At 35.8% G+C, this 23,857-nt stretch overlaps 3 protein-coding genes, 1 long non-coding RNA gene and 1 other non-coding gene across 7 annotated transcripts; 1 reads left to right on the top strand and 4 right to left on the bottom strand.

The window, feature by feature from the left end:
• Positions 1-946: 946 nt before the first annotated feature.
• LOC111464069 (beta-carotene isomerase D27, chloroplastic-like) lies at positions 947-6,136 on the top strand. 3 transcript variants are annotated; one of them, XM_023108133.1, is made up of 7 exons: positions 947-1,392; positions 1,477-1,616; positions 2,481-2,573; positions 3,260-3,321; positions 3,557-3,663; positions 4,675-4,767; positions 4,962-6,136. In XM_023108133.1, exons 1-7 carry the CDS (start codon positions 1,155-1,157, stop codon positions 5,000-5,002), a joined length of 774 nt encoding a protein of 257 aa, XP_022963901.1. In that variant the 5' UTR covers positions 947-1,154; the 3' UTR covers positions 5,003-6,136. The 3 variants fall into 3 exon arrangements, with proteins under 3 accessions (XP_022963901.1, XP_022963899.1, XP_022963900.1); XM_023108131.1 differs by having other exon boundaries at positions 4,675-4,867; XM_023108132.1 differs by lacking the exon at positions 4,962-6,136 and having other exon boundaries at positions 4,675-4,952.
• Positions 1,283-9,419, bottom strand: LOC111464071. The gene is made up of 5 exons (XR_002713989.1): positions 8,739-9,419; positions 4,225-4,826; positions 2,932-2,975; positions 2,497-2,566; positions 1,283-1,540 (listed from the first exon to the last, which is right to left on the bottom strand). It is a non-coding gene; the product is annotated as an uncharacterized LOC111464071 (long non-coding RNA).
• Positions 9,420-10,247: 828 nt separating this feature from the next.
• LOC111463999 (protein LONGIFOLIA 1) lies at positions 10,248-14,313 on the bottom strand. Its single transcript, XM_023108042.1, has 4 exons — positions 14,006-14,313; positions 12,442-13,917; positions 12,147-12,336; positions 10,248-11,233 (listed from the first exon to the last, which is right to left on the bottom strand). Exons 1-4 carry the CDS (start codon positions 14,150-14,152, stop codon positions 10,665-10,667), a joined length of 2,382 nt encoding a protein of 793 aa, XP_022963810.1. The 5' UTR covers positions 14,153-14,313; the 3' UTR covers positions 10,248-10,664.
• Positions 14,314-16,455: 2,142 nt separating this feature from the next.
• Positions 16,456-16,555, bottom strand: LOC111464129. Its single transcript, XR_002713995.1, has one exon. It is a non-coding gene; the product is annotated as a U6 spliceosomal RNA (small nuclear RNA).
• Positions 16,556-20,354: 3,799 nt separating this feature from the next.
• LOC111463940 (guanine nucleotide-binding protein subunit gamma 2-like) lies at positions 20,355-23,122 on the bottom strand. Its single transcript, XM_023107918.1, has 4 exons — positions 22,789-23,122; positions 21,067-21,119; positions 20,903-20,947; positions 20,355-20,822 (listed from the first exon to the last, which is right to left on the bottom strand). Exons 1-4 carry the CDS (start codon positions 22,909-22,911, stop codon positions 20,738-20,740), a joined length of 306 nt encoding a protein of 101 aa, XP_022963686.1. The 5' UTR covers positions 22,912-23,122; the 3' UTR covers positions 20,355-20,737.
• Between the last annotated feature and the right edge of the window lie 735 nt (positions 23,123-23,857).

The following is a 23,857-nucleotide window of genomic DNA, read 5'->3' as shown; positions in this document are numbered from 1 at the left end:
CCCCGCTTCAAGGCACACCGCCTCATGTTACCCCCTTTCGGAACAACCTCTTCGCGGGCACATCGCCACATCGCCTGGTATTTGGCTTTGATACTATTTGTAACGAGCCTACCGCTAGCAGATATTGTCCTTTTTGGACTTCCCCTCAAAGTTTTTAAAACGAATATGCTAAAGAGATTTCCACATCTTTATAAAGGGTGTTTCGTTCTCCTCCCCAATCGATATAGGATCTTGCACTTAGGATCTAATAGGCGGAGTGTTGAAGAGAGATTTAGATAGGCGGAAAGATTTAGGGACAAGTTTGATAGTTTGTTGAGCTTAGGTATAACAAATAGTATTCTAATATTAGTCGACTTTATATCACGGAAACAGGAATTGCATCATATCATTAGAATTTTGTAATCTTGCCCCCTCAAACATATATCCGTCCAATGAAAAACAGAAAAAAAAAAAAATGGTTCTTGTTCTTTACAATGAAAAATTGAAAATGACATTATTTCAATACAAATGTGTTCATAAACTTAATTCCATTATTTACAAAATAACTAACAATGGAATCTTCCCAAAGCCAGGAAAGAATGTTTGTTTTGGATAAATCCAAAAATTAATATAATTGAAAAATATTAGAAATTGCCTGTCCTCTGACATATCCCATGAAAAATAATTTTTATTTTATTTTCGGTCATTCCAATATGGATTCTAAATTTATAAATTTACATATGATTATCGTTTCTAATCAAAACAAACATGATAAATAAATATTGTTAGAATACAAAGCTTCAAACTTGGTCATCCATCACTTTCAAAGTACTCCAAATGCATTATTATCAGACTCAGTAGGGAAAACTATAAATACTTTTATCAAAATTTAATAGAAATCATCGATAGATTAAGACATCATTTTTTCTACGTAATGAATTAAAATTAATTAAATATATTAGACCTTGTGTTAGTTAAACTTAAAGAAGAGCTTAATGTATATCCCATCTCTATTCACCTAATTTAAATAGCCCCTTGGCTGGTTTATAGCCCCTCCATCTTCCATTGCCTCTTATCTTATAAATACAACCAAACTTTCTTCTAAGCCTGAAATCTCCCTCCCTCCCTCCCTCCAAAAATACAAGAAAAACGCCCTTGAGTCCCAAGAGAAAGAAATGGAAGTAAGAGTTGGTGAGGTAAGGAGAGTGATTTTGGGAAGTGGGACAAACGTGAGGAGAAGCAACAAAACGAAGAAGATGAGAAGAAAAAGCATTGCCTGTGTAGCAGTGCTTACAAGAGCAGCAGAGAGTGGAGCAACAGAAGAAACAAGAAAACCAAACACTGTTTATACAGACAACTGGTTTGAGAAAATAGCCATCCACCATGTATCTCAGGCAGTACAAGCAACCTCAGGTGATCTCTTTTCTTTTCTTTTCTTTTCTTTTCTTTTCTGTTTTGAAGATTTGGAAAATAGAATTAATTATGATGTATATTCAGGTTGGAGAAGCAATAAGAGTGGATATGAAAGCTTGGTGGAAGTGGCAACAATGGCGTCAAGAAACTACAACCAGATCAAACAAAGAGAGGTTATCATTCAGGCGCTTGGAAGAGCATTTCCAGCTCCAATCCTCTCTTTGGTAAATTTCATTCATTCATTCATTCAATATCATTTACTACTCTTTTGACTTTCAATGTATTTATGATATAAATGCATATATCATGCATATATGTAAAATACTATCACCACACATATCATTAAAGATTTTACCAATACCAATTTCAAGACTACAATCATTTTACTCTCACCACTCCCTCAAATATTATTGCTAAATGTAATTTCAAAAGTCATATATTTATTTTTCTAGGCGGCTCTAAGTTATTTATTTACCTATGATATTAGGTGATAAAAGCAATAAATGTTTCCACATCAATAGAAGTTCATTATTAAATAATTTGATGAATTTCATTTAGGCCAAATTTCAATACTTTGTCTTCCTTATTTGGTCGGTCTCCCTTCTTCTTCCCATTTGTTTGTTTAAGTATTGACATAATTAAGTTTTTTTACCATAACCTATAAGCTAGAAGTTTCAAGTTGATTGTGGTATCAGAGCATGAGGTTATGTGTCCTGTGTTTGAACCCTATAATATAATTTTCTGATTTCGAACTTAAATTCGTAGGATCCAACACATTTTGGGGGATATAGCTAGGTTTCATTGCCTAGGTTAGAACCTACCTGGAACTATACCCTTTTCTAATTTTTCTTTCCATTAATCATGGGGTATAATAGTTATTTGATTGGCATGTCATTATATGGAAATAGTATCAGCAAATGATCACATTTTATATTATATTTCTAATTATCAGCAATTATTCGATTAAAGAAGTATTAAGACTGTACTTTTACTATTCTCGATCCATTTCCAATTTCGCCTTTTACTATTAAAACCCCACCCCTCTCAATCGTATGTCCCTAAAAAATATAGTGGTGAACAAAGTGCAGATAAGAACATTGCTACCTCAATCCAAATTCGCAAGGGAATATTTTGCTGCATTCACCACTGTCTTCTTTGCTTGGTTAGTTGGACCCTGCGAGGTAAGATGTTGTAAATAAATTTAGCCAAGGACATAAATTGGGAATTAACATCAATCCATGGACATAATTGGGAATTAACGGCTGCTTGTATACATACACATTTGGGTAAAGCACATATTATATTATCGACCAAAAAGTCAAAAGTTTGAATTCCTACTCCAAAGAGAGAGATGGTTCTGGGATCTGTCACAGGGCTTAGGATCGATGTCAAAAAAAATTTCAGAATATAGAGTATTTAAACATTCAACAAACAAGGTCAGAATAGAGATAGATTCCAGCTAATGGTGGACACAAGAACTTCAACTTTAGCACTAAATTCAATATAATAATATGATTTTCAATGGCCAAGTTGATAAACCTGCAGTGTCTGAGGCACTAGTCCCTTCTAGACTTGTCCTGTCCCTACAAATGAAAGAAAGGTTTTGTGACGTAAGATAGATAAACCTATTTTTTAAGAAACTATCTTCTCTTCATGCTTACTCTCTTTGGCCTTTCACTATCTAGGCATTCCTTAAGAACTCAGATTAAACACAATTGATATGTCTAGTTTGTTGGGGAGGGAGTGATTGAAAAAGATTTTTAAGAGAAACGACTAAACAATGCAGGAGCCATTCCCTACGCACACACAAATGGAAGAAGCAAGTCTCCTTCTCAATTACTAATTTAGTAACATATGATTCTTACAGGTGAAGGAATCGGACTTCAAAGGAAAAAGAGAAAAAAATGTGGTTCAAATCCACAAGTGCAGGTAATTCTTTCTCGCATCAGAGTTCTATAATTAAGGCAATGTTCGACCTACTTGAGACAATTTCCACGCCCACAGAACCTTCTGTCTGTAATTATTATGCTCATTCTAAACTCTCAGTACTTAATCACAGTAAGTCATGTCCATCATCCACATCATTGAAATTTTGAAATTATCGTTGTCAAAATAACACTCAGCAAATATATATTGTGCCTAAACATATCCCATTTATTTGCAGGTTCCTAGAGCAAACTAACTGTGCTGGAATGTGCATTAATCTATGCAAGTTTCCATGTCAGGATTTCATCAAGGATTCTTTGGGAATGCCAGTCAGCATGGTCCCCAGTAAGTCTCCTCTCACTAAGCTATAGAACCACCGAACAATTGCGGCAACCATATACAGTTTTCCCAAAAGAAAAACAAAATTTCAAATTCACATAGACTGCAGCACAAGGCAATTCTAGACACTAGTTCAAGCTGTCTAACTATAACTGAAGGCCATATTTCCTTTTTCTCGTATCCATAGTGTTCAGGTTTGTTTGCACACACCACTACTATTCTTACAAGATAATTGTCTGACTCTATTTAGTTTGGTTGCCAAAAAAAAAAAAAAAGAAATCATAGGATATTAAACAATTAAGCAGGTGAGTACAATGGCTAGAGCTCGTTCTCTCTAAGTTTTTTCCTATTTTCATGGGCTCTTTTTTATCACAAAACTAAATCATGGTGGTTAACTCAAAAGGCCATTATAAAAACTTCATATCCACATATAGAACATTAGAATTAAATTATTTCAAGACCTCTATATGGTTTAGATGAGAGGACACTAAATAAAGTAAATCTGCTATAGCACAATGACTGGTAGATCCATGAGTAAAAGTGAAATTACTATTAAAGCAACATTACCAGCACCAAATGGTGGAAAGGATCATGGTTGTCAATGTGAATGGAGGGTCCCATGCATGAACCATTTTGGGTACAAAAGAACTGCAGATAGGCCCATCCAAGCTAAGTGGGATTTCTAACCTGCAGCTTAATTTTGCAATATGGTTATAATCCAAGAGTTAGAAGCTGAATTCCCATCGTTAATTAATCATCAAGCTGGATTTCCCACTGAGCCAGGTATCGCTCTTGGTCATCATATACATCAATCATCACAGGTGTAAAAAATGCAACCAAGCAAAGGCATTTTTCTTAGGCGTTAATTATGCACCATGATGTAACTAATAGCTGGGAACCACTAGTATTAATGTCAAAGACCAAGAAACACGTCAATAAGCAAGGGGAATCTGGGAGCAAATGGGGGCGGCAAGAAGTATTTAAAAATATGATTAAAATAAGTGTCTTTCTTTGCAGATTTTGATGACATGAGCTGTGAGATGATATTTGGAAAGGATCCACCGGCTGCAGTCGATGATCCAGCGCTTAAGCAACCATGTTACAAACTATGTATTAACCTTACACGAGTCTTCTTCTTCTTTTCTTATTATTACCCTTTACTTCTTTACCTGCAAGTGGAGAAGTCGTATGTTATAATTCACTGGGCAAGGTAGCAGGACTACAGCAGGTCCAAACAAGATGTTTAGGGGGATGGTAATATAAGTTAAAAATGAATTCTAATCTTATTCGTTTACTTTTTGCAGGCAAAACAAAAGAAAAACATACGACAAACTGCTTCATTTAGAGCAAAGGGACGCTTGAAGCAAGATTTTCGGATTAGATCCGTTTTAGCTCCCAACTGTTTTTGTTTTCAATATTTTCAGGATTGCAGCAGAAGCTCTTTTCTTCTTCCAAGATGTACAGATACTTTTACGGTTTATGCATCAGATGCCAAAACAACTTTGCAGGAATCTGGCTTTCATGATCATTACAATGGTTCAAAGATGAAATCTACAGTACTGTCAGATATCATGAATACAATTAAAGCCGATGCTGTAATTACAATCGATTATCCTCAGGTGAGATGCTAAAATGAACAATATATTTCATAGTGCCTTAATAGAAAGAAAACCATCCTTTGCTGAAAAACAGCTAAGTGAAACATTTCCTCAAACAGTTAATATTGCTTCAGCATGTGACTTGTGAGTTTGATAAAAAAAAAAAAAAATTAATTAATTAATTAATTAATTTAATATGAAATATAATATTTTGCCAACTTGATATAGTATCTTAAATGCACATTAATATTGGTAACCAATAACTGTCCTCTTTACTAGTTAGCTGTTATTTCAGCTCTGCAAAATATAAACATTCTGCAGCTGAAGATTCTAAACCATGGGTATTATTGCTCTAATGTTCACAAAGGGACGCTCTCTGTCGACTCAATAAACATAGAATGATCAGTTACTTGGCTCTGACTAGGAAACTCAATTTTCAGTATTTGTGAGACTGTCGATCCTGATACAACAAAACATAATTCATCACGTTCATAATTCATTTTGAAAACCTCAGTTATTTTATGATAGACTACCCTTATCGCAATAGTAATTGATCTAGTTAATTTAAAGAGGCTATCCACGTGAAACAATTATAATGGTTGTAACAACCTCAATAAGTTCGAAGCGACTGAAAGATGCAAACATGGATGTGATTAGGCTAATTTGATCCACTAATTACAAGGACAATATTGATGATTAATTCCAATTGTGTATACACTAATGATCATTCAGATATTCAACGAAATCAGTACTTTTAATGATTATTGATTCTGTTCTCTTTGATAAGGCTTAAGACTGAAATTATACGTATCATTTTCCTGTTTAGAAAATGGCAAAGGCAATTATTTTCTTTATTAAATATTTAAAGGTATCCATTTTGACTGGGGGTTTATTGTGGGATTAAGGTCAGCAAATGTGGACCAAGATTGTTTCCCACTTCATTTTGTTTCCAAGTAACCAGGCTAAGATTCTTCTGATGTCTTGTCTCATTATGAGGGCGACTGAGTACTGAAACCCACTATGAACCTATATAAAATTCAGCAACAAGTTCTTTTATAGGAAGGTTAAATCTGCAACCACCAAGTGGAGGAATATATCTGGACAGCACGGGACATCAAGATGAAAACACCATGCTAATCAGACAAGAGGTCAGGCTATTTGGAAAACTTGAACAAAGCTCTTCTAAAAATGCAGCTTTACATCAGAACTAAAAGTTCTTTAACCAACAGAATAGCATTTTTCCTATAAGAAGCATATTCAGATATGCAGTCGCGATATGAATTGACGTTTCATTGAAACGTAAGGAGGCTATTTTATTAGACAATGTTGTAATCATAATGTTGCAAAGATTGTTCCTTAGAAAATAAGGACTCCTTTTTTCCTCCTTTCTCATTATCGTCACTGCACCTTTGTTTCTTCCATTTTCATTGATGAATCCATATCCAACTTCTCCCTCAATGTTCTGATCATAAAATGCATGAGAACGGGAAAAAAGGGAAAATAAGAAAGAAAAAGAAGTTGAAGTCACGAGTTTCCGATGAAAAGGTACTTGCAAAATTTTTTATCTTAATATTTCTTTTTAATTTTTCCTTTTCAATTTTGTAACTTGGGGAGAGAGGGGCAAACCCTTTCACTTCTAGTCAACGGGTCAACGTCCTTGCTTAATTAAATTTTACAGAGTTTGCTTTCCACCCTAAACTGTTCTGTCTTTATTTTCTTTCCATGCCATTTATTGCCACATATAAAATTGACTTGAATAGGTGTGAATCAAAATACCAAGGTTATGGGTAAAGAACATCTTGCGAACATTTAGAAAATCCGCCACGAACCAGGGATGAATTCATCAATATAAAACCAAGATAGAGAATGGTTTACCTTGTACTGCACTGGCTAGGGAGAGAACCGGCTAAATCTACCAATGATTTCTGGGCAGTGGTAGTAGTAGGATTACCTCACAATTAATTACCAGGTTCTTATTAGGCGGCCCAAAACTTCGGGCTCTCTGTCTGTTTCACGTTGTTGTAGGCCCTGAGGGGAGAGATTGGGATTTTGGCTGTCCTATCTCAGGAAGAGAAGCCCAAACAAATTAGTTTTATGAACTCTAAAATGCCCACTGAATGACCACTTTATCTTTTTAGATCAGCGAGGCGTCAAAGCTCCTACTTCAAGGTTTCAGGGATCTTGAACGTTTGTAAATCCATTTAATAATAGATCAACAACTTGGTAAATCCAATCTCACCTGCCCTTCTTTCCAATATCTAACCGACCACTTTGTATAAAAAAATTAAATTCACCAAATCGATGAGGAATCAGTCAATTGGTAAAACCCAAACCCAGCTTCTACTCAATAATTATTACTGAGTACGCAAACTCACTTTGGAAGACAGCTATACCATGTAGTTTCTTTTTTCTTTTTCTTTCTTTTTTTAGTTTAAAAATACTTAAGGGAGGGAACAGATATTCAAACCTTTGATCTTTCTATTATATAAATCCCTCCACCATTGTTAACCATGTCAAATTAATCTAGAGAAACAGAAAAAGAATACTTCATGTTAAAGCTCATCCTGTTGATTTCAGCTTAAGCTGCTGTCCCTAGTCTTTCATAGAAGAGAAATTAATGTCATGTCAACTAAAAAACTATGAGTAAAAATAAATATTAAATAACAAACAAACAAAGTTTTATGGTGAATTTTTTTTTTAGGGGTTCTCACACAAAATTGGCTGTGATAGAGAGATCTTTGCTGGCCCATTTATGTCAGTGGGGACTGAGATGCTTCATGTTATTATCAATAAATGGTTGAACTGATCCCGGGTCCTCTACCAAGATGGTGGATGCCTATTATGAACATGCCTTAACTTTCTGTTTGAACTGTTCATAAGTCCTACTACTATAACTATAATATATTTCCCTAGGCATGCCAGATTTTGAGTTTTATCTTTAGAGCTTTTAGATTGTTCTTGTGACACATGGTATTAAATAGTTGGGGCTGTAACTAAATCTTCTGGGAAGTTTCTGCCTAAGGCTACAGAAAGCTGTCAATATTAGACTTTGCCAAAAAGGCAAGGGAAGGAGGAGGTGAGTTGTGACTTAGTTAATACTGTGCAAGTTGTAATACCAAACTAATCTAATTTAATAATATTAAACCCATGAAATTCACTCGGTTTGGTTGAAACATTTTATCAAACAGTTGGCGGGACTTATTGACCTCGATCTCAGCGAAAACTGAGCTATATATGGCGATTGTTGGCTGTCATGTTCGTCTCCTTTTCACCTAAACCCACAGGCGGATCTCAATTACTGACAACAAAGCATTCATATTGACTGCCATTGACAAAATTATCATCTGGCGGAAAAAAAAAATGGGTTCAAGAAAGGGGGACAATGATTGAGTACGATGCAGAGATGATGAGCAATGGCCACAAAAATGAGAAGGAACAGCAATGGACACATAATTAAGAGTGGTTGGTTTTACAAAAACGTACCTCTCCGCCAGTTTTCTCTGAAGAAGCTCTGTTTATTGATGTAACAATTTGAAGCTCGAGGGGAGAGTGGAATGCAGAAGCAACATGTGAAACTGGCAGTGGCGTTAATTCGCATTATTCAATGCATTCGCAGATAAGATTGCGCCCTTCTGCGTCGACAAGGACCCCATATTTCCATTAATTTTGCTGAGATTCTCTGGTTTTAGCTTCTTTTGCTTATAAATACTTTTACTCGCGGAGGGAGACAAACAAGTAATGGATTGCATAACAGGAAGCAGAAAGCGCCCGTTGTTAGGTCAGCTTGGGTTAGCTTATCCATCAACTCTGAGAGATTGTTATCAAGGCACAGGGGACCCAATCGATCTTCAGCCATTGGCGTTAGGAGCTCAAATAGGGTTCCCCTAATGAAAAACCGATGGAGCAAAATTGGATTGGAATCCCCCAATTGCTTTGAAACTGACAGCAAAACGGATGATGATGTGTGGCGATTGGTTTGAGAGCCCCACAAGTTTTTGAAGTTTGTAGGTGTTCCCGCGCTTCGTCAATTATGGCGACTGCCTAATGAATCAGGAAATGTTAACGAAGCACCATTATTGGAGGGTCTGGCGTCCACCATTATTGCTCACAAAACACCAAAACAAGAACAAAAAAACAGCGCCCAAATACAAATGTCAATTATCCCATATTATCCGTTTTACTTACTTTTTATTTTTTATTTTTAAAAAAGTTATATTAAATTCATAAAATTATGTTTAGATATTTATAATCTGGACCATTACAAATTTACTAATATATATATATATATATATATATATATATATATATATATATATATATATATATATATATAAAAGATCCTTTTGATACGGGTAGAAAAATCTGATGCAGATCAATCCCTTGTTCTTATGCAAAAGATCTTACCATTTTGGAAGGAACTCGAGTTACACCTCTTTTCTATTTCCATTGGAGACCATAGAAAATGAACAAGTCTTCTTCCCGGGACATATATTTGACAATTAAATCTTTAATTTAGAGAGAATATATCTGATGGACTGTTAATAGAAGTGGATTGCTTCACAATTTTTTTTACAGCAATAGTAATAGTAAAAATAAGTTGGGAAAGGTAACAACAATGGCAGGTGAGATGTGAACAGTACGTTATAAATAATTGGCCATTGACAGAGGAAGACCAAGCTGCCTGCCCTTCAAACAGTACCAAACCCAATGGACCATAAATTTATTTACTTTTTTGAGTACATGCAACTAAAAACATGTATTAGAATTTAAAGAGAACATATATGGAACGACCCCAAAAACATGTATTAGAATTTAAAGAGAACATATATGGAACGACCCCAAGCATTTAAAGGGTTGGTAGGGGAAGATTTTCATACCCTTATAAAGGGCGTTTCGTTCTCTTCCCCAGCCAACGTGGGATATCACAATATGTCTTAACTAGTTGAACTGTATCGTAATGGTCTAGATGTTGAAAGACTGAAGTGGTCGAGAGAGATTAACCCGCACCACATACATTTTCTAACCTTCGAACCCAAACCTAAATGATTTAAGTTGTGGAAATTAGAGAGAGAGAGCACATGAATTCCCCTGCTTTTCAGGTCACTTTTACCTATCACATGAGGAATTTTTAATTATCAAACACTTTCCCTTTCTTTTTCTCACATGAAATCAACACTACAGAGCAACCTCCCACCCACCCCCTCCTCCCCACTTCACTATTTTATGAGTAAATGCATGTTTTATACATACAGATCAATTTTTCATTCTTTTTTTCCTTAAGAAAAAGGGTTATTCTTAGATTTTCCTGTTCTTTCTCTCCCCCATGACAAACAGATGACTAACATTAGCATTTGTCTAAAAATAATTAGCTGAAAGGATAGGGAACTTTGCCTTTTTAGCCTTTGCCTTTCAGAACACCAGCTTCCTTCTAGGCATGTTTATTCCATTATTGGCAGCGAGATCACGGATGGTTTCCCCTATCAAGTCTTTGAATATTAGCCTCTCCATGTCTAAAACAGCTTGGGATGTTTCAACAGCCGAGTCCCTCCATCCACTACCACCATCCCTTGTTAGGTCCTTCTTTAGGACACTGCAGATCACCTCAAACAAGTCCTCTGATGCTTCTTCGTCTTCCCGGTCCCTCATTCGCTGAAACTCGAACCAAATCTCCTGCACTGAAGTCGACTCCGCCATGGATTTCCATGGTGGCAATTGCCTGTTTCGATCGAGAATTTCATTTATTGTGTCGAAAATTAGCCTCCTTTGAAGGCTTGACACCTTGGAGACATCCTTCCCTTTCAGGTACTGTTGCTCCTCTAACAATAGGAAAATATCGGAGTCGTCATCTTGCAGGCAACGTGAGGCTCGGAGAACATCCATAACGTAAACCAAATCACAGTCGTTGGATCCATCGACCAAACTCGATTCCACGGATGAGATAGCTTGAAACCACGCATCTTCCACATCAACCACTTGGTCTGATAACACAATATCAACAAGAACAAGAAACAATCAATGAACAGTAACATGCAAACATAGTCATTCTAAGTAGACCCTCAAAAGTAGCTTCATTAGAACCTACAACAGTACAAGTGGATGGCCCTTGACCCACTAAAAGAATGGATAAAGAAGAAGCACAAAAGAAAAATCCATCCCAGTTAATAAATTCCCACTTCCAGGACTTAACAGGCCGGTCCCAATTTACTCCACTCACCCTCTTAATCCAACTGGCAGTTTGCTGCTGATAGACATCATTCATAAATTTCCATAGCTCCATGCGCTAGACAATTAAAGTCAGTGTACCATAAACCTAGGTACTTTTCCCACATGATCAATACCCATCACCAACAAAAGATGGCAACCAACGAGGGCTGTTCGGGACTAACTCGGTTTCTAACGACTTTTCAAGCGCTTAAAGCCATTTTCTTTGCATAAACCCTAAATCTTTATAAATGGAAGTTGATTGGATGGGCCTCCTCCATGAGGAAATTGAATTATGGTTGGTTCAATCCAACTACCAATCAAATCCATCCAGCTGAGCTGAAAATTTCAAAGCTGGACACACCCTACTAACATGGGTCCTGCGTGAAAATCACTGATGTGGCATGAATTTACCAAATCATCTGACTACTTTGGATTTGGGTCATCGAAGAGGACCCCCAAAAACAAAAACCCAGTGGCTGGCGAAGCCACAGGTCACCCAAGTACTCAAATACTTTAACTAAATATGGTAAAATAAGTGCCAACAAAGTCAAAAAGAAAAATCTAGCGAATGAAAATCTAATCTGCGTACAAGAAGAAGGAACCCAAAAATCGACCTGGGTGGGTTTTCTTTAAGAAAGAAAGAAAGAACAAAAAGTTAAATGAAGCATTGGGTTTGTTTTTCCTTACCCTTGAAATCTATTTGCCGTTTTAGTACAGGCGATGGCGACGACTCCTCCTTGTAAAAAGACGAGTCAAGTACCGAGACAGGACTCGGTTGCAACTCAGTCGCTGTGATTTCTGCTATGCTGTGAAGAAGCTTATCGCACCTCTCCAACAGACTACGACCCTCCTTGTACTCCTCGATCTTGTTGGACCTCTGATGAAGAAATAAATTATAAATAATTGCTTTTGATTTTAAAATTGGATTAAGAAATTCTGTGAAGTGACTGATCGTCCACTATGGTGGTCGGTGATTACGTACCTCCGTGTCCGTTTGTGATGAGTTGCTAATGCTGCTTTCTGAGAATGTGGACGATTCGTCCTCTGCTTGAGATACGTAAATCTTCCGTTCTTTTGGATGATGAACAGAAGCCGTTGGTTTCCTGTTTCTTGGCGATCGGTTTGTGATTTGGGGATCTGATCCGACTTTTGATGAATTTGTCTTCGATGGTTGAACCGGAGAAGCCCTTCTCTGATCTACAGGATCGCTAACTCTTCTCTGCGTTTCTACGAACAGTCCTCTTCTACTCGGACTTTTCACGTTACTGTCGCATCTAGTTGTTGGAGAGCTCGAGAATCTACCTCTGTTTTGGTTTCGTATATTTCGATCAAACTCCAAACGATCGCGCCTCGAGGTCACAGCCGGCATTGTTTCGCCCGTAACATTACCATTCCGGCGATTCACTTGTCTTGATCTGTAACTCGAAGGTGGCGAATCGTTACCGATTCTTCCTAAACGATTGACCGCAGTTGGTGATCTAGCAGGCTTCATCACCACAATCGGAGATTCGTTTTGTGAAGAAGTGCGATCATAGACAAAGTTCCTCTGGCTTGGAGGCTTCTTGGAATGAAGAAGTCCCTTGAGTTGAAGTGCTTCGAGGATTTGTTTCAAGGTTTCCAAATCTTTTGAAGGTTCATCAATTCCTCTCATCCTCAACCTCTTCTCTATCTCTCCGTAGATTGATGCAGGCTGCTTCGTCTCAGGAAAAATGTCTGCGGAATCGAAGAAAATCTTACGCGGTCCCAATCCTCTGTGAGACCTAACAGGCTCAGTCTTAGTACTTCTAGCTGCAAAGTCGTTTCTGTCTAGCACTTTGGAATTTGAGCTGTGGTCCATGTTTGCAGCATTCATCATCAGTACACTGCTTCCATTATTATCCTGCGAGCTCGGATGTTGAGATTGTTTAAGTCTGAAATTGTTGCCGTCGACGAAGCGATTCTGGTAGAAATCTTTACAAACTCTTGACTCGGAAGCCGATCTTCGAAGCTCGGCTTTCCTGATCGGTTCTGGTTCCGAGTTAGGCAATGGTTCGAGCCCCATTAATCTAGCAATAACACTCGGAGACCGACGCTGTTCATCACCTTCTTCGGTTGAGGTTTCACTGCGATTTGTAGACAGAATAGAGGCGTTGGTTCGGATCTCCCTCGGATAAATGCTGCCTTTCCCGTCAACAATGGCTCTGCTATCCAACGAAAGCCGTGGAGCTTCTCGCGAAAACTTCCATAAAGACCGATTCCCTTCCTTGTATTCAAAAATCGGAAGCGGACGGGGCTGTTTGGGCTTGCTTTCCACAGGAGTGGCTGGCTCAGTCCCCGGAGATCGAAGCTCCGTCGTGGGAGCAAAATGCATCACTCGGTCCGGAGAAGACGCCGTTCTAGTTTGCTGTGGTTTTTCCAATTCCGCCGATACCTCCAGCGAGGAAACCACATTCTCCGGCGGTGGCGTTGAGTTCCCAACCTGCAGTTTGAGAGAATCCTAATTAAATCGACACAGTATTGGAAGCCATATACAGAAACCAAAATAGAAAAGGTAACCAGAAAATTACCGAGGGAGGGAGGCGTTTAGTCGAGTAGAGGCGTTTTCCGGCCAAAATCTGATGACGATCGAAGATATGAAGGAATCCAGCCATGCAACCCATTTGTTTCTCAATCTGCTTCTCCAGATTCTGATCTTGCAACATCCCCGTCGTCATTTCTTGACAAAAGAATAAAAAAAAACAACAAAGAAAAGGAGGTCGGATGTCTGTATGTTTATCCTATTTCTTCACTGAAACGGCCATTCCCATTTCTTGTTCCTCTGTGACTGTCGCTTTATCTACGTCTCTCCCGCTTCTCTGGTCTGCCAAAGAGGGAGTGCGAGAGAGATTTATTAACGCTTTAAAACGGAAGGGCAGTAACAACTGAAATGACCAGATTACCCTTAATTTCCTTGGAAATCCCAAACGTGCCCCCGGAAAGTAGTCCACAAAGCCTGGCCGGGATTATAAACCAGTTGGAAGGATAACTGGAGGAGCCGGTAAACCTCCGTGGGTGATGCGCTCTACGTGTCAGAAATTCCACTTCCTAGAATTTCGCGTTTTCCAACCACGACCGGGTTTGACCGCTTATATTTTCCGTCATCCGTCATTTATTTAATTAAATTAAAAATATGATCCCCACTGCCGCTACCGACCAGTTACAGTCCCGCTCAACTAAATATTCCCAATATGCACACATTAATTTACCATTTTTAATTAATAATGAAATTTATTATAAACCTCCACCTCAAATTACTAATATTTAAGACTTACCTCATTTTAATTATTAATGTATTATTTGGATGGGTTTTAAAGTTTTCTCCCTAATAATTTTTTTTTTTTACATATATTTTTAAAAAGTCTTTAAATTTTCAATTTTATGTCTAATAAATTTTTTAATTAATATTTGTCGACACAAAAAAATTATGTCAATCAATAATAAAACTTTAAATTTTGTATTTTGTATTTAAAATTTATTTTATAAAAAATGGGAAAAATTATATTTACGGTATTTAAGTTATATATATAATATTTGAATATTTGAACGGGAATCATATATAAATTATTATTATTTTGTAGAATGCATGAAATGATATTTGACGTCACATGAAATTATTAATATGATTTGGGATTTAAATTATCTTTTAAAATGTAAAAGAAAGAAAAAACGTTTTTGTAATTCACGCGAACGGTTTTCTCGCCATTTCAATTTAGAAAACGCTTTATCAAAATTAGAAGGGGGAAAACAAAAGAACACGTGTCAATATCTTAAGAGTTTGGATTTTGTCGGATTAATTGGGGAATTGAACGGCGGTGATATGCGGGCGTATGTTAAATAGTGGTGCTCATCAGTACACAAACTTTCTCTTCTTAACTTAGTTCCCATATAATTAGTTCGATCTCAAAGGCCGTGAACCGCTTGATGCGCTGCACTTCCGTTCCAGGATGTTCTCTCTCCCCGCCACGTGGCAATTGACTCGTCCTCTGCCTCTCTCAAAACCGTCCAATACCAACGCATAGTCCACCGATTCATCTCTTTTTATTTTTCTTTTTTCTTTTTAACCCTAAATTTTTAATTTATTATATTACTCCATTCGGTAATAATTACGAGGATATAAGCTACCAACTAAATCTTAGAAATCAGATAAAATATATTATTAAAAAATATTGAATAAATCCTAAAAGTAATATAAAATATAACCAATTTTTAAAAATAAGAAATTTTTTTAATTAATCACTGCTCTATAAAATATATTTTATAATTAAGTTTATATGTCAAATCTATTTTTTCAGAAAAATAAAAATAAAAACTGTTTAAATTTAAGTGGACAAATTAAGATATTATTTTAATTTATTTATAAATTTTTATGCTTAGGTGGAAATTAATTAAACGGCTATAATGTGACGGAATAACCATCAATTTAAGAATTAATTATTAGATTTGTTCATTATGTTTTAAAATATGTTTTTTTAGGATGGTACCATCAATTTACTTTTTTAAAATATATTCATTACTATTTTTGTTTGTATTTAAACAAAGTGGAAAAGTTTTAATTTTTAATTTTATGTTCTTAAATTTTCAATTTAGTGTATAGTCGATATATGTTTTATATTCATAGAGGTCTTGAAAGTGTGCGTAATAACTTACTGATGGAGCATTCTTTCGCGCCAAACTGTCAAAGCTATGAGATGTAAAAATGCGTTGATCTGACAATGTTCTGCCCTAAAAGAAAACATTGCACAAACAGTAGTGGTGGAAGTGGAAGCAAAAATATCATGAAGGGTAGAATAATTACACGTTTTCTTTAATAATTTATGAAAATGATAATATTTGAAATGAATAATTATTTCAAATTATAAATTTCTTTTTGCTAAATTTCAACAATACCAACTGTGAGCAAAAATTATCATTTTTTCTCAAAATTTTTAAAACACGTCTACTGAGAAGAGATTTACAACCGATGTGAGATCTCACAATTTAAAATTTTGACTATTTTTCGATTTGTGCGTGTCATCTTTATGCAATGGTCATGTTAATCGTCTCAGTGTCGTTTTAATTTAATAAAATGTCTCGGAGGCTATTAAATTAAAAATTCTTAAAAATTAAGGACTAAATTTATAATTTAAGTTAAATGGAGGGGTAGTATAGTGTAAATAAATATAATTTATAATTTTGAAGATAAAAACAAAAAGTTTAAAGATAAAGCAAAGTATATATATATATATATATATTAGAGAGAGAGAGAGAGAGAGAGAGAGAGAGAGAGAGAGAGAGAGATGCAGATCCCTTTTTTATAATAATTGTTAATTTATATGTTTTGTTGTTTTTCATTTTAACCCCCACATGCATTTCAGATCTGCAAACCCCACTTTATTTAACCCTTTTTTTTCTTTATTTTAATTCCTAATATTATCTGTCTTACATTTTAACTTTATAATTTAAACAAATTCAAATAATAATGGGCCCACAAGTGTTGCTGGATATGCCACGTCAGCTTGAAACCACTCCCATCCATCCCATGTTCTCTTGACTGACCCCTCCCCCCCTCGTCTGCTGCACACACATTCCTTCATAATCTCCTCTGCCCCATTGCCCACTCACTCATTTTCCACATTCTTTTTCTTTTTTCTTTTTTTCCTTTTCTTTTATATATATAATTATTATATTTCCCTCCCCATATGCTTCACCAATTATTTAATTCATGAAATTAGGGGATTGGGTGAATTAGATTTTTTGGAATTCTAAATCAATCATGAAAGGGCAGTGTATATTATAATTATTTTATTAATTAAAAAAAATATATATGATTCTGATTCCTTTTTATAGGGCTTAGTAAGTAAGTAGTAGGTTTGGCCATTTTCCCCATCCTACCCCTATGTTTATGTATATATTTTGTAAATGATTAACAAAAAACAAATCCTATTTAGCCCCTAATTATTCCTTAAAAATGGTAATTATTATTCCTTGGAAAATAAAGAAAAATAAAAGTATAGGAATTTAGATTGAAATAGGAGGGGTGTAGTGTAGGGTGATGTCAGGGAAGGGAAGGAAGTATTTAAGGAATAAAATCTGAAAAAAAATAAAATAAAGTCAAAATATCAGTAATTTTGAAACCCCCCACATCAAATCTTATCTTTTATTATTTATTTATTTATTTTTAGAATTAAAATTAAAAAAGAAAAAAAATAGAAAAATAGAAAAAGATTTCATGTGCCTCCAAGCTGCTGCTTGCCTTGCATCATCATGCCTGTGTTTTGCTGCTGTCCATTACGCCTTTCTCCATCACTTCTCCCTTCTTTCAATGCATTCTTTTTTTTTTTTTTTTTTTTTTTTTTTTTTTTACTTTTACTTTTTTTTTTTAAAAGTGGCTATTTTTTCTTTTATTAATTTATCATTTTTGTTCTTCCGTCTCAATTCAAACGTTATGATGGTTGGTGGGTTGCTCGATTTAGAAGCTGTGGACATTGGTTTTAGGGTTTGTAAACTTGACATCTACAACATATCAACAAATAACTCTATCAACTAAACCCTATAGAGATTAAACCCACGTCTCGAGCTAAAGTGGCAACAAACAAGCTCATTGTAACAGTTCAAGTCTACTGCTAGCATATATTGTCCGCTTTTAGCCTGTTACATATCGCTCTCAGCCTCACGGTTTTAAAACACGTCTACTAGGGAGAAGGTATAGCTCTACTTTGACCAATGCCTTGCACCGTTAACCCATAAGGAAAATTCTAAAGAGGACAATATTTGCTAGCGGTGAGCTTAGACTGTTACACTCATTTTGCATGATTTTAGGCATCATATATGCAAAGACGTAAAACCTATGAGACAAGCAAACACCTGTAGAGAGTGTGTGACATGCTAGATTTACGAGTTTAGGTGAGATCCATAAAAGGCTTGAGTGTCCTGTGAAAGATCTAAACCCTTGAAGAACTTGAGCCATTCCTTTGTTGTGGGTCCTGATGTGTCATGTTTGTGTGTGACAATATACATAAATTTATCGACACAAGTGTAACTTAACGATAATTAACCTAAAGTAAAAATTTAGAAATTTAATAACTTATTTATTTAATGGCAAATCATAAATACCATGTATAGAATAAGGATTAAAAAGCATGGACTCCACACATGTGTTAAGTCGTTATCTTTCTTTTACTATCATATTAAGCAACACTATATTATTTTCTATGAATAACTCTCCTTTAATGTGTTAAGTTTTATTGATCCAATCATAGAGTTCTTCAATTCATGTAAATAATAAATGTTTTAAGTAAATAATTTATAATTTTTTTTTTAAAAAAATGGGGGGCAAATATGGGAATAAAGAAAGTGTAGTTGGGAGTTGGGAATTGGTAAATAGAAATAGAGAAGGGTGCAATCTCCAAAAACATTGATGAACTGAAGCTGACTCCCAACTTAAATTATTGAATTGCATATACACAGAGAGAGATGCTTAACGGTCACTTTTTCTGCCCTCTTCAGGTACCATTTTTTGATACCCTTTTCTTTTTCATTATTCTTTTTTATATATATATATATATTCGTCCAAGTACGATATTGTCGCACTATTTTAGATTACTAACTTTTCTTTAACATTCTAATAGATTTTTACTCTAAGGTTTCTAAGGTTTCTATGGATAAAAGAATCTGAAAGTTTTGAAAGACTAATGGAAAAGTGGAGACATGATAGAGAAGGGAAATGTTGGTGTTGAAACTTGAAATGGAGGGGGGAAGACGAGATTTTGTAGTTCCAAAAATGGTGAAGAGATTTGACTGAGTGTCTCTGAATCCCATCTCTGTAAAAATGGAATTTAGGGACTCACCTCCTCCTCGACTGAAGAGAACCAAAGCCACAAGCCATGGCCTCGTGTCCACAATTCCATCCATTTAACCCAACACTCTCACACACACACACATATATATATTCAATTTACTCTATTAATATATATATATTCCTCCTCTATTCGAAATATACCTTTCTAAGCGTATTTCGATTGACAGCTTAAATGGTATCTTATGAATCTCTATCGGTCTTATTTTTATTGTGCATCTTGTGAGCACATTTGGATCGCTTAAATGGTATCTTATGAATCTCTATCAATCTTATTTTTATTGTGCATCTTGTAAGCACATTTGGATCTGCAAAGGTAATCACTCAGATGTTCTCCTAACCCAACTCGAAAACTAATTGGAAGGAATCGCAACATGGAGAACGTCCATATTTGGTCGCAAAGTTCAATTTGAGTTGTGGGTTATAGGAGAGTTTATCTAATCAAAGGGTGAAGCATAAGGGTCCTGGTACTAACCAAGTGTGAAAACCATGGGGTGACTGCAATGAGCAAAAATCTTATTCAATGACTTAAATGACAAACAGACACCGGAACCTGAGAAAGAAATGGATCATCCAGGAATGAACTAACTAACTAAAATTTATTAATTAAAAGAAAAGATAATAGCCAAATGAAGTTTTTTAGTTTTTCAATTTTGTGTCTAAATGAAAAGTATAAATGTAAAAAAAAGAAATGTTAAATTCTAAATAAAGGGACTGACTTAAGAATATCTTACAACCTTGGGGAATAAACTTAAAAACAATATAAAAAAAACATACCAACGGAATGGTTAGAAAGAATATAAAAAATGATATAGCAAAATACATTAAATACTCTGATTCATACCTACACGTAATAAAAAAAAGATAATAATTTTAATTAAATTGTCAGGTTTGGCGTGTAATTTATCCCACTTATTTTAATACCCTAAAAGGTAAAAGAAGGTTTCATTCGGCTGGTAGCCGATAGGGCAGCCCAATTATACAATTACCTACATTTCAATAATTCTCCTCTCCCCTTCTATTCTCTTATTTTCTTTTTTCTATTAAATATTCAATTCATTTATACCTCTGTAACTGTATCCATACTAAAAAAGAAAAGAAGACACATCTAGTTATGGGACAAATCATAGTTGTTATCAGGACGAAGGCCCAAATGAAGCAAGCCGACCCCACTTATAATGGGACTGGGCTGGGATTGTCCTTAGCCCATTGGGCGGATTAGCAAGAGGAGAACTTTACAGATATCAGCGAGCTGCAGGGTTTGGCGTTTCCAACAAGCCAGTCTACAAGTTCTGTCCCAAGCAGAGTGGAAAATTAATACCCTAATAGTACTGATCAATTATCACCAAACTAAACTATCCTTTGTTATGGTGTTCATATATCTCAGACATCTTCCAAGTTTAAAGAGAACACATGTGTGAGTTGTCTAGAGAATCCTGCAGCTACACTCTGGTGTGCTTGGGGATCCTTCAAACCAGCGATCCCATAGGGGATTTACAACACCATTCAGGCTGTACACAAATTAAGCTGATAAAAAAGTGGATCCAGAATCCAGATGGGATGAGGATGGAGAGTGTTGTGTAGAACTTACACTGGCAAAAGTGGGTCTGATTTGGTTTCGACACCGGGAAGCAAGCTGAGAGCATGAAGAAAGATCATTTTTAAACTTGGATTCAACTTCTTTTGGAACGTCGAGATGAAAATTTACCTTCTCAACTCTAAGGGAAAAAGAATAAGAAGGATTACTCCACTTACTCCTCGCATATAGATGAGATGTTTCCCATTTTCTCAACTTCATCCAACTCTTCCTGAACGGGGTTACAGAAAGAAGAAATCATTTATAATTCAGTAATCATCTCAATACTGAAAGGGAAAATATCAAAGCAAAGGAGAGGAATCATGACTTGTTCCCAGCATCTTGTTTAGTGATGATACAAAGGTCTAATATATGGCACGAAGGGACACATAAAAACAGTGAAAAGACTGTTAATTCTAGAGCTTCTCCAAATATAATAAGTGGCAACCTTAGCTCCAAGAACTGTAGGTATGCAAAAAAGTATACAGCTCCCTCACATAGGCAGCTTTATTCACAATATGTGAGATCTCATGTCGGTTAAAGATGGGAACAAAATATACCTTATAAGGGTGTGGAAATCTCCCCAGTGGATGCGTTTTAAAACTTTGAGGAGAAGCCTAAAGAAGACAATATCTGCTAGCGGTGGGCTTGGGCTGTTCTAAATGACAGCAGAGTCAGACAACAAGCAGTGTGCCAGCGAGAACATTGGCCCCCAAGTGAGTGGATTGTGAGATCCCACATCGGTTGGAGAGGTGAACGAATTATTCCTTATAAGGGTGTGGAAACCTCTTCCTAGTGGATGCGTTTTAAAACCTTGAAGGAAGCCCGAAAGAGAAAGCTCAAAGAGTACAATATCTCTTAGTGGTGGGATTGAGTTGTTACACAATCAATGATAATACAAGCACATAAAGAAGATTTCAAAACCTCGAGGGAAAGCCTGAAAAGAAAAAACCCAAAAAAGACAATATCTCTTAGCGGTGGGCTTGAGCTGTTGCAATCAATGACAATACAAGCACATAGAGAAGATTTCTAACGATTTCTGTCCATCCCGGTAAATATATGGGAATGGAAGTCAAGAGTACCCTTCTGATGAAGCTATTAGCACATCTTAGATCCACATATAACTGATTGTACATGGTAATACTAGAAGGAAAACGTGAAATGACGAGAAACAAGAGTAACTTCGTATAAGAAACTCCCATGTTTTGTAACTCAACTTGAAAACAAACTCAACCATCACTATAACAAGAAATTTAGCTGCTCACAACAATGTGACATGGATAGCTATACTTATTTGATTCCCATGGTCCCGATGATATTGATGATTCCACTGTCTCCTTTGATTTCTCCCATGAAGTTTTATTATAGTAGACAACAAAAGATCCTAGTTGAGTTGAAGCACTCTAATTGGAGAGCTGAACTCTGCTTACATATTCTCTCGTGAAACATCGTCTAATATAACTTTCAACGGTTTGATTTCAAGCAAGACTACTCCAAATTCATCACATATCACATTGAAGTGCTAACTTAGATTCAAATGTTCCAGTCAAGAATCAAGGTCGTGCGATACTTTGTAGTTGGAACACAGTTTATAATCCGAAGGGAAATCACAATATAGCTTACTATTGAACAATTTATGGTACGATCTTGTTCAAAATTTCGAAACCTCTAAACAGAATGTCCATAGCTTCAGTTTGTGGGCATCTAAGGGATAGCAAACAAGCCTAATTTCTCTCCTGTCCCGCCTTACTCTTTCTACTATTATTGTATCATTTTCTATAAAACGAGCCTTCATTCGAAGATCGATAACAGGAAAATGACTGAACTATCGGAGAAATTGGAGAAATGCTCAAAACAAATATGAAACAAGTGAAATTCAGAGGAAAGAGGTGAACAAAAACCTGCAAGTATTTGAGTTCTTGTTCGAGACGCTTGAGCTCCGCGAGAATGCGATGCTTTCCTCCGACGGTTCCGACTCCAACTGTAGCCTCGGGAACGAGCTGTTCATCCATAGACGACGCCATTACCGTAAACCAAAACGGAGCTTCGCAATCCACAGTCTACACTCACTGTTTCTCTAGTTCCATAGAGGAAGCAAAACTGAATTGAAGAGATCATAAACCTACAAAAATCTCATTCCACAAGAAACAAAGGGAGATCCAAAAAATTTGATGAGCTAATGAGCAAATAAATCGAGATTTTGCTGTTCTTCTGTTTCTGGTTTCCGTTTTAAGTTTATTACATTTCCCACGCATCAAACAATTTTTGTATTATTTTATTTATTCATCTACTTTTCTTATCCGAAAAGTATTATAAATTTGAAATAAAATTCCGGCAAAAATTGTAGACGGAGAGCTAAGAGGGAAATGAGCATAGGTATAGAAGCAATTTAATAATGATAATAAAAATAAATTCCTTTTGTAAATAATTTATTTAAAAATATTAAAAAAATTTATTTAAAATATATAGTTACTTATCGAATGTATTTTATATAGTTGTAATTAGTTATATTTTTCTCTTATATCTATAAATTTAAATTGGTTAGTCGCATATTTTGTTGAAGATTGTTGAGAGTGGGTCGTACATTAGCTTAGAGAATGATCATGAGTTTATAAGTAAAATAATACATCTCCATTCGTACGAGACATTCTAGGGAAGCCCAAAGCAAAGCCACGAGAGCTTCCACTCAAAGTGGACGATATCGTACCATTGTGAAGATATGTGATTCATAACATGGTATCCGAGTCATGCCCTAAACTTAGCCATGACAATAGAATTCTCAAATATCAAACAAAGGGTGTACTTTGTTCGAGGAAATGAGTGAGTCCCACGTTGGCTAATTTAGGGAATGATCATGACTTTGTTCGAAGGCTCCAGGGCTTCCTGTATATTCGAAGACTCTGACACCTAGATTTGAATGGTACGATAAAAATTCATAAATGGTTTTTAAATTTTAAATTATATATATAT

The sequence above is a fragment of the Cucurbita moschata genome, unplaced genomic scaffold (genome assembly GCF_002738365.1).
Source record: "Cucurbita moschata cultivar Rifu unplaced genomic scaffold, Cmos_1.0 Cmo_Scf00029, whole genome shotgun sequence".
In the NCBI taxonomy this organism is placed as follows: Eukaryota; Viridiplantae; Streptophyta; class Magnoliopsida; order Cucurbitales; family Cucurbitaceae; genus Cucurbita; species Cucurbita moschata.
This window is presented reverse-complemented; position numbering and strand designations above follow the sequence as displayed.

Excerpts from the sequence above, each read along its gene's own strand:
- LOC111464069 (XM_023108131.1), top strand. The coding sequence starts at position 1,155 with ATGGAAGTAAGAGTTGGTGAGGTAAGGAGAGTGATTTTGGGAAGTGGG. Across the intron at positions 1,617-2,480 it reads CAGCTCCAATCCTCTCTTTG|ATAAGAACATTGCTACCTCA; the intron begins GTAAATTTCATT and ends AACAAAGTGCAG. Across the intron at positions 4,868-4,961 it reads GTTATAATTCACTGGGCAAG|GCAAAACAAAAGAAAAACAT; the intron begins GTAGCAGGACTA and ends TACTTTTTGCAG.
- LOC111463999 (XM_023108042.1), bottom strand. The coding sequence starts at position 14,152 with ATGACGACGGGGATGTTGCAAGATCAGAATCTGGAGAAGCAGATTGAG. Across the intron at positions 12,337-12,441 it reads CATCACAAACGGACACGGAG|AGGTCCAACAAGATCGAGGA; the intron begins GTACGTAATCAC and ends TTTCTTCATCAG. Across the intron at positions 11,234-12,146 it reads ACGGCAAATAGATTTCAAGG|ACCAAGTGGTTGATGTGGAA; the intron begins GTAAGGAAAAAC and ends TTGTGTTATCAG.
- LOC111463940 (XM_023107918.1), bottom strand. The coding sequence starts at position 22,911 with ATGGCGTCGTCTATGGATGAACAGCTCGTTCCCGAGGCTACAGTTGGA. Across the intron at positions 21,120-22,788 it reads AAGAACTCAAATACTTGCAG|GAAGAGTTGGATGAAGTTGA; the intron begins GTTTTTGTTCAC and ends AACCCCGTTCAG. Across the intron at positions 20,823-20,902 it reads TCAGACCCACTTTTGCCAGT|CCTGAATGGTGTTGTAAATC; the intron begins GTAAGTTCTACA and ends ATTTGTGTACAG.